This window comes from Protobothrops mucrosquamatus, unplaced genomic scaffold, assembly GCF_001527695.2.
Source record: "Protobothrops mucrosquamatus isolate PMUCROS unplaced genomic scaffold, P.Mucros_1.0 scaffold150, whole genome shotgun sequence".
Taxonomy (NCBI): Eukaryota; Metazoa; Chordata; class Lepidosauria; order Squamata; family Viperidae; genus Protobothrops; species Protobothrops mucrosquamatus.
This window is the reverse complement of record NW_015386515.1, coordinates 262,821-277,921: the sequence shown is the minus strand read 5'-3', so window position 1 is coordinate 277,921 and position 15,101 is coordinate 262,821. Positions and strand designations below refer to the sequence as shown.

The 15,101-nt window shown below is 40.8% G+C and overlaps 1 protein-coding gene across 1 annotated transcript in view; it reads right to left on the bottom strand.

Moving 5' to 3' along the window:
• SMARCA4 (SWI/SNF related, matrix associated, actin dependent regulator of chromatin, subfamily a, member 4) overlaps positions 1-15,101 on the bottom strand; it is a 92,477-nt gene that overhangs the window by 11,953 nt on the left and 65,423 nt on the right. The window contains exons 23-28 of the mRNA XM_015813278.1: positions 14,466-14,512; positions 13,082-13,248; positions 9,726-9,889; positions 8,520-8,747; positions 7,884-7,961; positions 5,195-5,413 (exon numbers count right to left, since the gene is read on the bottom strand). Coding sequence (XP_015668764.1) covers positions 5,195-5,413; positions 7,884-7,961; positions 8,520-8,747; positions 9,726-9,889; positions 13,082-13,248; positions 14,466-14,512 — 903 coding nt within the window. The remainder of the gene's footprint in view (positions 1-5,194; positions 5,414-7,883; positions 7,962-8,519; positions 8,748-9,725; positions 9,890-13,081; positions 13,249-14,465; positions 14,513-15,101) is intronic.

Sequence of the window (15,101 nt, the reverse complement as noted above, 5' to 3'; positions counted from 1 at the left end):
TGAAGGAGACTTGCCCTTGAGCGTGGCCCACATGGAGCAGCGCAGCCAAGGACATGGCAGCCAGGCAGCACAGACAAGACTCTGCCCTCATACCCTATCATGCAGTTGATGGTGCAGGGCGTGGGCAGAGGGTGTGGCCGCCATAGCGCTGCTGGGCTGCCTGGGCGATCTGTGGCGGGCCCTGGAGGTGGTGAGTGGTCCTGTGGGCAGGCGGGGCAGGGGATGGGGGGTGGAGTGGGGGCGGGCAGGAGGGGTGGAGTGGGGGCGGGGGCGGTTTTTGGGCACTCGGTCTCTAAAAGGTTCGCCATCACTGGACTAGGCTGTTCTGGCATGATTATTAAATCTCTTCCTAAAGGCTGAAGTAAAATATAAGTAGGCTGGAGCCATATTGGAATCTTGAGAAGTGTCCTGTACATATTTTATACTTCTGAGGATGCTGCCTGGGCTCCTGAAGAAGGTGTCATATGATTTAAAGGCTGCAGGTATATAAGGCTAAGAGAAAACCAATAGAAATTTGCTGGGGACTAAAAAGAAAAATCTCTGTGGGACAGAACTAGAACCTCCTTCTTCATAACTGTCACATAACAAAAAGTTGCCTCAGTTTTGAAGCAGAAATAATTTCACTTGCAAGCCTCTATTGTTGATGAGGCAGCCTGGTTCCTTCTTGATATTTTTGATTAATGGCTAGCCTCTCCAATGGCAAAGTCTTGTAGCAAGTGTAGTCTGAAACCCAGAGGGCACCAGGTTGTCCATTTGGGAACACAACCTTCCTTCTCTTTGAATCCATAGCTCAGCTATTCAGAGTTGCTGAATACTTTTGCAAGCAGGAATTTTCAGGGCTAAAAAGAAAGGAAAAGCCATAAAGGAGGTTTGGCCCATGTAATTCATATAATGTATAAAAGGTAGGTAAGGGAGCTATCATTCTATTAGCAGGGCCCATCTTAGAGAGGGCTGCCATCACTGAGTTTGCCTTGTGGAGCCTTCTTGCAACAACCCATTCATACATTTGAACCCCTTTTTATCAGCCAGCATTTGCCACATTGCAGAGAGAAGCCAAGGTTCCCGGTTTAACATGTTGTGGACCTTCACTGGTACATGAAACAGAACTGGAGAAAGGGCAATTAGGCACACAACTCCATTATATAATAAACTAGATCTGAGTAATTTTCCTCCTACAAAATGGTTAGCTTCCTGTTTTCTGTTATGGCAATTGTTGTTATCCTCCCAGCAAAACCTACGTATTGATTCAATACAGTTATGGGAAGTGCTTTTGTTCCTCTTAGTTAGCTGTTCTTTTGTTAGAGGAAGGCTCATTTGTTTGTGACTTATCTCTAAAAAAACCCACCTCTTATTGATCTACATGGCATAATAGTAGCACCTGTTTAACATTTTATATCTAACTTGCATACTTTTGTGCAATTTTTAGATTAGAAAATGAACTCATTAGATCTACAAAAAAAATAAATAACAAAGAGATCTGCAATAAAAGAAGTAGAGGCAAAAACCTTGCTTGGCAGGTCATTCTGATTTTACTTTATGTTTCTGTAGTAAAGTGTTGAACGCCATTCCCCTTTGCTAAAACATTTTACTTTTTGACATAACTTTGTGTAGAAGCAAAAAAGACTAGGCTATCTTTCTCCCTGCCACCCTCAAACATGGCATAAAACAGAAAACTTGGTCTTACCTTCTTTGTTTCTACTTGTTTGATAGGTAGCAGTCCAGACAGAAGGCATATTCCCTGCCCAGCCAATGGGGGCAGATGCTAAGGAAAATATAAATGGGCTGGACTAAAAGGTCACCACCTCTTCCTCTGGACAACCAGTCACTCTTAGCCTAGCAATAAGGAGCCCACCCACCAACAGGCCCCATAGTGAACAGGTATCCTAGAACAGGCACCTGCTGGATTACTGCCCATTAAAAAACAGAAGGAAAATTAATAGTTAAGACCAAATTTTCTTTTCCATTTGTTGCTGGGCAGTGGTCCAATCACTGGGATGATTCAAGAGGTCCGTTGCTTTACCTACATGCAAACGATGTCACCATTTTGCTGTAGGCTCTGTTCTTAGAATTATTTCATTTGTTAAATAAAAGTGTTGAATGCCTCAGTAAGAAGGCGCCCGACGAAGCTTCTCTCCTGTATCAGTGAGTCATTTGCAAATTTCACATAAACCTATAATAGGACTTGATCTTGATACATTGACGCTCTTCTTATTCCCATTTTGTATTTATTTAGGAAGTGAATAAACAGAGTGTCCCTCCATAAGCCCACACACATAATCTCTACTTTCAATGCCCAAAGGCTGATTTGGTAATATCATCACGTTTAAATTAATCCATTTTCTTGACAAACATTAATTTGGAATATTCCACATTTGATTGCAGAAGTCAACTTCTTTCCACAAAAATTATTACTGAAGCGAATGTAATTATTGCCTTTTAATCTTAAATATTGAACTGAAGCCATGAAAACTGCTGGTTGTATGTTGACTTTTCTTTTAATCAGCAACTATCTTGTAGCATTGAGGCCATCACTTTTTTTATCTGTAATGCATATTCACTGCTTTTTCAGCCATATAAGGAACTGCTGTTTCCACAGATTGGAGCCTACATGTAAAATTATTTTTTTAAAATCCAAAGAGAGAAAAGCCCAGACTTTCAAGTATATCTTCAGCAATGCTTTAAGTTCACTTCTGATCCAAACTAATCCAGTAAGTACCGTAGTTCTCTTCCTGCTGACAGAGACCGAAGCTGTTCTGCTAAGGATAGGAAAGTCAAGGAATTCTGGATGGCTCCAGATCTTGCATGAATTCCAAGTTATAATACCCAAGTGTAATTTGAAAGCGTAAAGGTGAAATCCAGGATTCCCAGTTTCGTAGCCTTGTATCTGTCGACATAGTTACAGTTTTATGGGGACTAGCAGTTTAGGAACCATCACTTCAAATTCTGTAACATCAATTAATCTCCTTCCCTTCAGCAAAACAGACATCCATTTCAGAATCAGATGTTTTTGAATGAGGAAGTTGAACGAACGCCGATCTTCATAACACCGTCAATGTAGCAGTTTCATGTCCACCATAATTATAGAAGTGAATCTATTAAGACTCAGCTAGTAATTCTGCCTGATATGTTGCAATCTTGCTGACATATCCATCTATCCTTGACTTGGGTAAGAGCCTAGTAAAAGTATGGCCATTATTGATGAAATCATCATAATCACTATAAGAAACTTGATAAGTACCCCAAATAGCTAAGCAGAAAAGCAACTGCTATTTTATAAGTTGCCTTATGCCAATATCAGATGAAGAGCAATCTGTACTGAGTGGGTGCAGCAATACAAACATTCAGATGCAGGTTTTCTCAATCTCTAGTTTACCCATAATTTTTAAAATGGGATTGGACCAGAGACCTTGGATATGCAACCCATCATAGATTTCAATATGTTCCACCCTCCAAATCCACCGTCAGAGTTTGTTTGAGCGAACATGGTATGGATTACCTAGAATTTATAACTGATTTCAAAAGAATCCCACAACGAAGGAATGCTTTGCATGGCATATCTGATCACTGTAGTCCAAAAGCATTTATTCTGATCTGCATCAGAACAGAATTAAAATCTCAGAGAAAAATGGTCCTATACCATTATTTTTTTCCAATAGCACACTTTAAGGCAGAGGTGTCAAACTTCCCGCCCGTGGGCCGGTTGCATCATATGGAGGCTGCGCCCACCCCAGCTCCAGCAATACAAAAAAAGTCGCAATACGTCAGACACGTCACGTGACTTGGCAAGTTTGACACCCGTGCTTTAAGGTGTACAACAATTACGTATTCCTTTGAAGATAGGGAGTTTCAATTCATTATTTGAAAGAAAAAAAATCTTATCATTATATGATAGCCTCCATGCTTCTTCAAAAGAAAAAAAAACAGGCCATGTTATCTCTGGAAAAGTATGAACTTATAATAATAGAAGTTATAGCTAAATTTCTGCCCCGAAGGAATTATATACAACAAAGGAAGTTTAGTACAAAAATGCCAGGAAACAAACTGCAGGTTACTTTGACTTCTTTGATTTCTTAAGAGAGATAATTTTTCACATGAGGTCTTCTTAGTGTCTGCTATAAAAAGATTCCAGTTTTTAACTTCACACTGTTTTTCCTGTGGTCCAGTTTACAGAACTCCAGCAAGAATGAGTTAATGCCCTCTATGAGTAAGAGGAACAAAGAACAACAAGTGCTGAGTGGAGCAGGCACATCAAGCAGGGATGCTTTCTGTAGCTTATCCTTAGAAGTGTACAAAAATGCCTGGAAGCCTGGGCTTGCCAGGATGACCTTTGGTAACAAGACAGAAGAGAGGAGAACATCCTAACAAGATTCTCTAGCTCCAAGACTGAAAAGATGAATTACGGCAAAAACTTTTGAGAACGTTGCATGAACAGTCATATGTCTCCTTCTTAGCTTCAATCATCACTCTCTCCTCTTAACACACTTCAGCGGTAAACAGAGCAGAAAGGTGGGGATATAAGTAAAGCACAAAGCAACCATCTTTGGGTTATTTTACAAATGAATAGTGTCCTAGAAGATCACAGCTAACTAAGCCTGCCCTTTTCTCCTGCAGTAGTAGTGACTGGATCACGGAAGGAAGGGTGATGCCTCCTAGTCTAGCTCAGGGACAGCTTTTTCTCCCCATCCCCCACCCCCAGTCTGCCTCTTAATGGCCAAAGACGGAGAACATCCAATCTCTGGATCACTGCCCAGCAACAAATAGGATGAAATGTTTGCTGGGACAGGCAAGAAGAGGGCACACTCAGCTGCATAGTAAGTAGGCTTTCTGCATCTGAAATGTTTGACATCTGTCAAGGAGATCAATTGAATTTAAGTTTAGCAACATGGTTCCACACAGTTGAGTTGATAATACCCAACAGAAGTTTTGAATGGCACCGAAGACATTTATTTTTAAAACATACCACCGTGTTTAATACAAAAAAGTAGGGATTAGCAATGGAAGAGTTTCACTGCACACGATTAGAAATCGTCAAAAGAACTGTATCAAAATTGAAATTTGGTTGCGTAAACTCAGCTAACTCTCAAAACTTCTTGTGTTGGGTATTTTCTCAACATTCAGACACACAGACAACACAGAGATAGGTAGAAATAAAATTTGAGAAAATCATTGGAGAACGATGCTGTACCATGTATACCTTGAGCCATTGCTTCTCAGTCAGGGAATCACTATAATCCACTTCCTTACGGTGACGGGAACCTCTACCAAACATCTTCTCTTCCTCCTCCTCACAGGTTAGTCTTTCTACTTCTGCATCGTCTTTAATTATCCAAGAGGGCAACTCATCCTCTTCCATCAATCGTGGCTTTCGCTTAGGATTGCGGGCCTCCTCTCGCCTGCGATCTAAATCCATGCGCTGCAGAAGGAGAACAGCAACGTAAACTACATGTGGTATTGCCTTGGACTTCTAAGCTTTATGCTCAATATAGTCATTTACGGGAAGGAGTGCAAGTCTATTATTTCAACTTAACAAAGTCCTCTCAGTCTTAATTAAAGAGGAATTATGAGGTACAGGAAAGCCATCAGTCTTAAATGTTTGGAGTTAATTTTGCAAATTAGTTGGAAAACTATTAAGAGATTCTGAATAACTAAACAATACTTGCAATTTTTTGTGAAGAATAAAGTCTATAATAGTCTGTTTAAACATTCAGATATGATGGAGTAAACTTTTCATTATTACCAAGCAAAATGCTGGAATATGGATATATTTAAAATCAATCAATCAATCTCTGCCTTAGAGTGAGATTATCTCTTTTCATGGAATGGAAGAATCTTTCAGCTTTCCATCTTTATTCTTTATTCCAATATTTATTCTATTCTAGACTCTAAAATACAACAATATTAGAAACAGAATGAAATGACACACTGGTGCTTCCCACCTAGCGCCACTTTGAAGTCCACTATCAGGTTGGGAAAGGCTGCTTTAGATCATCAAAATGTAAGTAAATCAAAACTATGCACAACAAACTGGCTCTTCATTAAAAAAGTGGTTCCTGAGATCTAAAGGGATGAAAATGGACTGCAGTCTTATTGGTCTCAAGATTTTTTCCCCAAGTTTTTTCCCCAAGTTTCTTGGTTTGATAAATTTTGAAACCTGAAACATCACTTCAAGTATATTCCAAGTTTTTTTTTTTTAAAGAAACAGATTTATACAGTTATGTGAAAACACATGATGAACGCAGGTATACTTTTTTCAAGAATTCAGAAAACTGTATTGGTCTCAAATTAACACTGCTATATTGATATACATACAATTTCAATATGCTACAATACACATTGGTTTTTTGGGAAGTAAGCTGCCCAGTCTGGCTAGTATTTTCTTCCCCATGCAATAGTTGAGCATGGAAAAGAACACTCCTGCTTGCCTATGTCTCTCATCACTTCTTATATAAATAGTTAGGCAAATAGTTGATGTTGGCTCATCTCAATAAGTACAGCAATAATAAAAGTGGTTGTTCTTGGATGAGACCACCAGAGTCTCAGGAATACAGGTTAGACTGGGAAATTAGAAGGCAGGGGACACTCACTTTTGGCATCAGTGCTCAATTTTCCCAACATGGATGTGCCCATAAGCCCCTTGGAGTCAGGTTTGACTCAAAAGACACTTCACTTTCCTCCAGCATTGAAGGCAGGGGACTTCTGTTTTCCATCCTTTTCCAACTTCCTTTCTATACTTGGAAGGAGAAGGACTTAAAACTATTGGACGAGGTGGGACAGAAATGGGTGAGAGAAGGGGGCATTTTCCTTAGGAAGGCAAACTGCAACTTGGAGGGACTGGAGGTAGCCTAAAGTGAAAACAGCTGTAGAGTGTTATTTGTCCCAATTCCAAAACAAGTCATAAGTATCTATATGAAGTATACATGCTGGGACAGGATTTTGCTTTGGGGTTTTGCTTATTCTTGCTTGCTCTTTCATTTTTTGAGTGGACATTTTTATCAATAACCACCATCTTATCCTCCCCAGTAACATGAGGCTTCTCTTGGATCTCAAAACAACCTTAAAACAGCACAGAGAATAACAAGCGTCTTGTGTGTGTGTGTGTGCACGCGCGCGTGCACGCATATGAAGGAACCCTGATGCTTATATTGAATTAAATGATATTTGGTTAATGCCCTGGAACTATTTTTCTCATTCCAATATTTTTGTAATAATAATCTGGTCAGATGGTAGCTTTTCATTTTTCCAAAATTGGGCAAATACTATTCTCGCAGCTGTTAATACATGTAATATTAGGTATTCATTCTCTTTTCCATAATTAAATCCTAGTATTCCTAGTAGAAACAGTTCGGGTTTAAATTCTATCTGCATTTTAATCATCTTTTCTAACCACATATGAATCTTAAACCAATATTTCTTTGCATTAGGGCATATCCACCAGACATGATAATACGTCCCTGGTTTTTGTTTACATTTCCAACAAATATTTGATACATTTTTAAACATTTTCTCTAATCTAACTGGTGTCATATGCCATCTATAAAACATTTTATATAAATTCTCCTTATATGCAGCTGCTTTAGTAAGTTTGATATTTCGATCCCAAAGTTTTTGCCAATCTTCTAAATCTATGGAATATCCAAAATTCTTTGTTCATACTAACTATTTTTCTCAAGTATTATGAAATCTAAAGGATCTGCGAAAGTCTCGTCAATATGTATTTCCTCCCTTTTCTGCACATATGCCCTGCTTTCCTCTGGCATGAGTGCATCCACTACTGACTTCCTAAACAAAATGTAGCTAACTTAATGTTCCTCAAGTAATAGGCTGAACCTAGAAGAATAAAGCTGACCTCTATGACATACAACAAGCAAAATAGCCATTCTCACCATAAAAAGATCAAACTCTTCCTCATGTCGGGCAATCATTTGGTTAACCGTTTCATCATCTGGCACTTCATCTTCTTCCTGAAAAAATTCAAAGTTTCCTCCATTTAATTCCTCCACGGCAGTTTGTGTGCTTGGAGTTTTATACTGATTGTTTTACCATCTCAAGTTTGATTCGGCTACGTGTGAAAATATATCCGGTGGTCTCAATGGACGGTAGCCACGTGGCAGACGCTCCCCATCGGTGTTGGCCGATTTTGCTGACCGTCTTAAACAGTGAGGACTAAGGGCTGGACGGGCGCAGCGACTGAATTACCCCTCTCACCTTTAAAGGTGGCTCCTCCGAGTCGGAGTTGAGGCACAGGGTTGAGGCAGTGTGGGGAAAGCTTGCGCTGCCACTGCCGCTGCCCGTGCTGTATCTGGTCTGTGGATAGATAGAGGACTTCAGTCTCCAGGGCTGCCAATCCAGCACCTTTCACTGACACTCAAATTCACTTCTTAGGGTTCATGCCGCTTCCTTCCAGCCCACAGTCCCTTGGCCTCAGGATTACAGAGAGCAGGGATCGAGGCACAACACATTCCTCAGTCACGCATGAGAGATGGAGAAAGCCGCCTCCCACTCTCCTCATCGCCCCTTACCTCATCTTGCTCCTCATGCTCTAAGATAGCCTGCAGGAAAGCTCGCCTTTCATGACTGGAGGACTTCTGGTCAAACATTCCAGCCTGGATCACCTTCTGATCAACATTCAGCTTGTACTTGGCTGCAGCAAGTATCTTCTCCTCCACACTGTTGACAGTGCACAGACGCAGCACTCGGACTTCATTTTGCTGCCCAATGCGATGTGCTCGATCCTGTGCCTGCAGGTCCTGGAGTGGTAGACAAAGACCTTCCTCACTGTTCAAGAACTACACTGAACTTTCTTTCAGTTTCATCCTAAAGACAGAAGAGGCAATGTTGTACCAGCAGAGGGGCCCAAGACCGGATAGCTCTTCCTTTTTATGAAAACAGCATTCATGCCTTCCAATAGACTCAAGACCAAAACATGCCTCTGGTGACCCATTTCTAATCCCACAGATCAGAGGAAATGCTTTTGTTTAACTCTCTGCTCCTCAGGTCTTTGGCTGACCTGTGAACTGGCAGGGTGTCCCAACCTACCAACTGAAGACTAATGCTCTGTACTGTACCAGGGTTATCCAGGTAATGTTTGGAGGATAGCAGCAACATCAAGGGATGCTCTTAGTCTCTAAATCTTTATTGGTGTAATAATCCTTATTAAACTTGCTTGCTTGCTTGTTTGTTTGTATTTTATACTTTTTACTATCCATCTTTCACAGAGATATTATTTTACTTGATAAGTATTTCTTGGTTTCACTCCTTTGATTTGGCACATGAGTGCAATTTTGGTTTTAATTAGCAACTAAAGGTTATTCTTTAACTTTGCTTCAAGATAGTTAAGACTGTGCCCTGAAGAAAGACCAGATTAGGATGAGAGTTTATACTCTCAGCTCCCGAAGAGATCTATTATCAGATGAGAATTTTTTCTCTCCTAAAGGCACAGAAGAACTATTTATGACAATATTTTAAAACTGTAATTATGCCAGAATTCTCATTATTGATTGTAGGCAGAAGGGGAATGCCAAAGATTCAAATATTCTTGAAACTAAAAACTACAATACATATGCCTTATACGTATAATCCATATCCCTTGATGAAATATAAAAATTCCTTTCTTTTGCATTAGTACTATATATGTAGCATTACGAACTTTAATTTCACCAATAAAGATTAATTCTGTACTTATAACTATTTCCCCCCCTGAAACATAGTAAAAACACTTTTGTTACCTGGTGAGGATTCCAGTCACTGTCAAAAATAATCACAGTATCAGCAGATTGCAGATTCAGTCCCAAACCCCCTGCTCGGGTGCTCAGAAGAAAAATGAAATATTCAGAGCCTGGCTCATTGAAAGTTTTCAGCAGCATGCCACGATCTTCAGCTTTAGTTGTTCCTTTAAAAGCCCAGAAAAGAGAGGGTTTCCCCTGTGCTACGATATTTTATTTCAGGATAAAAGCTATTACAAAAATTGTAAAACTCAGAAGAAGTCATAGAGAAAAAACATATTTCAACAAAGCTGACAAAAGTGACATTTTAGAGTTATTACCTATGGAGAAGTTACATAATTGAAGCATTCAATTCTTAACAATATTAGAGAATTTACAAGGATAAATCAGATGGTTTGGATTGGCAGACGTTGTTTGGGCAGAATCATCATGATAACACATGGAAGTTATATTTTGTTATAACCTGCTTTCTTTCACTTCTGAACTTTAAAACAACTGGAGAATAAGGTAAAACTGAACACTCAAGAGAAGCTGCACTTAACAGATACTAGGTATTTTCCTCTATGCCATTCCCAAAATTATTTGGACAGGTCTGTAATGCCCAAATCATGATATTAATTAACATTTGGGTCTTCATTCAATATCAGCAACATCAGCCAGTAATGAAACAGATTAATCTCTCAGGGTATTGTGGCTGTTAATTATAGTCTTAAGTGGGCAACCACAAAGAAGTGCATATTTTAAAAAATAAAAAAGTTTATTCTTTCCTAACATTATGGTAGTCAGTTCAGTATAACCTGACCATCATTTTTGAGCAATGTTGGCATTTAATCATAAACTTTAGCAGATTATGACACAGGGCTACATAATACACTAGACTGCAAATACTTCAAACTACATAGCATCCACTCATAGTCACTCTATAAATGCCTCTTTTCCTACCTCCACACAAAGTATTATGGGGAGAGGCAAAAAGCTCAGGATCCACTTTTGATCTCTCTCTTTACAGAAGGGCAAATTAATGCTGGATTAAAAAACAAAACCTTAATCGAGAGTTGAAAAGAAAGAAGGAAAAAGAGAGAAAGAATTTTTGCCCTGGCTGAACAGGACTAATCTATTAGAACTAGACCAAAAATATGTCACTATAGATCAGTGATGGCGAACCTTTTAGAGATCGAGTGCCCAAAAACTAGCCCCCCTGCCCACCCCCACTCCGCCCCAGACCACCCCCACCCCGCCCGCAGGGCCTCTCACTGCTTCCATGGCCCGCCACAGATCACCCAGGTGGCCCAGCAGCACCATGGCAGCCACGCCCTCCGCCCACGCCCTGCAGCATCAACCGCACGACAGGGCACAAGGGCAGAGTCTTGTCCCCGCTGCCTGGCTGCCATGTCCTTGGCTGCACTGCTCTGCGCGGGCAGCACTTGGGGGTGACTCTCCTTGGGGGGGCTGCTGGTTAGGAGGGGGCTGCAGGGGGAGGCGGGCCTGGGGCGACAGCACGCGTGCCCACAGACGGCTCTGAGTGCCGCCTCTGGCACGCGTGCCATAGGTTCGCCACCACTGCTATAGATTATACCTACCAGAATATATGACAGGCTTCCTATTCAATCATTGCTATTTTAGGATCAGAAAGAGATTCAAAATATTTCTTATCCAAAAGAGATTTATAATTTCAGGAAAGCATTAACAAGAATAGTCATTGGGAAAAATGATTCTACATTACACACTGGTTTGAGACATCAAAAGGAGCATGCTGGAAATGGAAAAGTTAGCCAAATGAAGGATCCTGGACCACTGAAGAAATGGAAAGAACAATTTGTATTTCTTTTAATAAATGCATCCTTCAAACACCACAACTACCACTAATCAGATATGCCTTATACAATTGTCATTTATGTGGAAGGGAATTGTTTACAAAATATTCTCAGGCAACTGCTGTAAGCTTGAGCTCTATATTTCAGAAAGTTTTTAAAAATATGGAAAGGGATCTTGGAGATCTTCTAGTACAACTTCCTGCCTAGTGCAGGACAAATGACTATCCAACCTTTGTTTGAAAACCTCACATGATGGAGCACTCATAGCTTCAAGAATCAGGCTGTTACATTGCTTAATAGTTCTCATAGTCAGGAAATTTCTCCTTAGTTCAAGTTTGGATCTCTCATTGCAAAGTTTCCACCCACTCATAGCTCATAGTTTCTAAGTTTCAGATATTATATATTGTCAAGTCTGCTTCTTTGGCTTGGCACCTCGCTAGCATCCTGCCATCAATGGCCATGGGGAGGGGACATGGGGAGAGACATATAGGCAATAAACCGGTATGGGGATACAATGGGAAATAGGGAGGGGGGATAACAGTTTGATGAAGATCAGGGAAACAGGGAACCAGTTTGTGCCAGCACACAAGGCCACGCACCCTGAGAATAGAATGTGGTCTCCCCCAAACATCTTAGTGTTTCTCAAAACACCTATGCGGCTCTTAATTGGCTGAAGACTAACTGGTCATGGGGAGAGGACTGGGATGAGGGGGAAAAGTTTGTAGCTTTCTGCGTGGGAGACTTAGTTCTGGGCTGACTTTACTGAAACCAGCAACCTTTAGTAAAAGAACTTATCACTTCACCCAAATGGAGTTGAGGGTCTTTCTTTCCTAAAGGACTGGACTGGGGCAGGCCTGACACATACTTTCAAAAGGCTTATACCAGCACTGGAAGGAATTTCCCTTTGCCCATACCGAAAGAGAATGAGCCATGTCTACTTTTAAAAAGCAATTCCACTTTCACATTGAAAATATGACGTTTTTAATGTGGTTTATTATATATTGACAGGAGAGGCCTTATGGGGGAAAGGTATGGACCTATAAAGCAACTAAATCCTTTTTAAAGCTATATGATCAAAATTTCAAACTACCATCAATCCAACATCTTAAGAGAGCAGTTCTTAGCAGCTTGCTTATATTAATACTGTGAAGAACCATCCAGCTTGATTCCACCCATACTAAGTGGTGTAGCCACCATCACGTCACTCTTGTTTTCCCCTGAGGTTTAGATACATTCTGCTCTTCACAGAAATGATCCAGATCCTAGGCCTGAGAAAAAGCTTGTGTAAAGAGAAAATGAAAAAGAATGGCTGCATTCTTAGTGTGTGACCACTGCCAACACGTTGGCTTAACACGGCAACTTGCACAGACAATACATACGTAAAACGGTATGCACAAAGAACTCTTATTTATCTTTGATGCAGGAAAATTATATTCCACTTTTTTAACATTCAGTTCAAAACTTCATAATTAGGTGACTCTTCAAGCCAATTAGTACTTCCCAATACAAAATTTGCGCAGCATGTAAGTCTACTGACAAACTCACCATCTAGCCTGAGGTATTTGAATCCACGGTAGGCAAAATAATCTTCCATTATGGTCATGAGGGAGGTCATCTGACAGAAGAGCAATACCTTGTGGTTGGTAGCTCGCAATTTGGGAAGAATACGATCTAGAAGCTCAAATTTCCCAGAAGCTCGATAGAGATCAAGTCTAGGTTATGTATGAGAAAGAGAAAAAGGAAGATTTTTTTCCCCACCAAAACAACCAGTTTCACATGTTTTAACTTCGGGATTCCCCTTCTGTATCAAACATTTGCAGAACAATCTGTCTTGTTTTGGACCACAAAAGTCCTATATTCTTAAGTTTGAAAAAACAGGATACTCTAATTGCTCTTATGAATAAACCAGGCCTTTGCTGTTGCCTTATGAATAGTAGCTATTCTCTACTATTACAGATAGCTGTTGGGTTACGAGAACTGGAACTGGAACCGGAATTTCCACTGCTAAGCAGGGCAGTAGTAAAATACAATATCATGTGATCATATTGCTTAGCAAACAACAATCTCAACCATCCTGGTTGATGCTGTAACCCCAAGATGTGCAGGTTGTTAAGCAGGAAGTGGAAGGAATCCCAGCTAAACAATTCAGGGATGCTGCAAGGGAGTGGGGGAAGACAGAAGAGATTTTGGGAGGACTGATATAGGCTAGATGTAATTTGAGGGAGGCCAGGGGAGAGCTTAGGAGGTCTGGCACATGCTAAGTGCAAGAAGGGTCAGGGATGGATGATGCGGTGCTGCAGGTGAGCATAGGCAGGCCTTAGGGATAGATGGTACAGTGGGGCATGAGCACAGGAAGGGTGGGGGATGGACAGTGCAGTGGGGTGCAAGTGCAGGAAGGCAAAGGGGAGTTACTTGTGACCTTCCCTGCTGGCTTTCCCAATGTTTGTGGAAAGCCAGCAGGAAAGGTCGCAAATGGTAATCTGGTGACTGCCAGCTCACATTCATGATGGCCAATCACCATAAATGGGAGCTGGTTGCCAAGCACCCAAATTGCAATTGTGTGACTGCAGAGCGCTGGGGCAGCTGGAGCTTTGAGGACTGGTCATAAGTACCACTCGTTCAGCACCAACCCAATTACGAATGGTTGCTGAACAAGTGACCAATAAGTGAGAACTACCTGTACTGATCTTAAATTAAGTAAGTCCAGACAAGCTTTTAAGGGAGTTCAAGATCTTAAAAAGCATCACTCCCAAAATATTAATTCGTATGATTAGAAATTGTCCTAGTGCCAGGATTTTCGATCAAGAACAGGTGGGAGATGCCTCTGGAATTTAAGAAGCCAAGCATGAAGTCATTATGGTTCAGTTTGTTGAGTCTTCACAAAGAAAACATACCACATAATCCCAAAGTTTTGGAGTATGCAACTTACCCTTGCACAATGCCTCCAGTGAAGCCTAAGTGCTCAGAAAAGGACTCCTGTAACAAAATGTATAGAAACCAACATAAATATGAAGAAATGATGCCAAATATAACAATAGAGGGTTTTCTTCCCTTCAAAAGGCATTTTGATAGTTAATAGTCTGGAAGACTTGTGCTGCACTTCTTAGGCTAGTAACTAAGATAGCCATTCTTTTTAACATTTAAATTAATACACTTAATTTTTCAAATAAACAGATGTTTCAATTATGGTTAAAATTATTTTCAAAGCAGGTGGAGATTTTTGCTTGCTTGTTTCATGAATGCAAACTTCGAACCACTCGGGTTTATAATGTTGCAAAGTTCTTCTCAATCAGTCTTCCCTTACTAAGTGCTCTCCAAAAAACTAACATGAAACTATTAAAGTCCAACACATTTTGAGGCTTTAAATCAGTGGTTCTCAACCTGTGGGTCGGGACCCCATTTGGGGTCGATCGACCATTTCACGGGGGTCGCCAAGCAAGGCTGTCCGCCATTTTTTTTGTCTGCCATTTTTTTCCCCTTTTCCGGCGGGTGCCTTACCTCCCTTGGGCTGGGCCAGCTGGTGGTCGGCCTGCTCCGTCTCTGCCGCTTGCCAGCTACGCCTCGG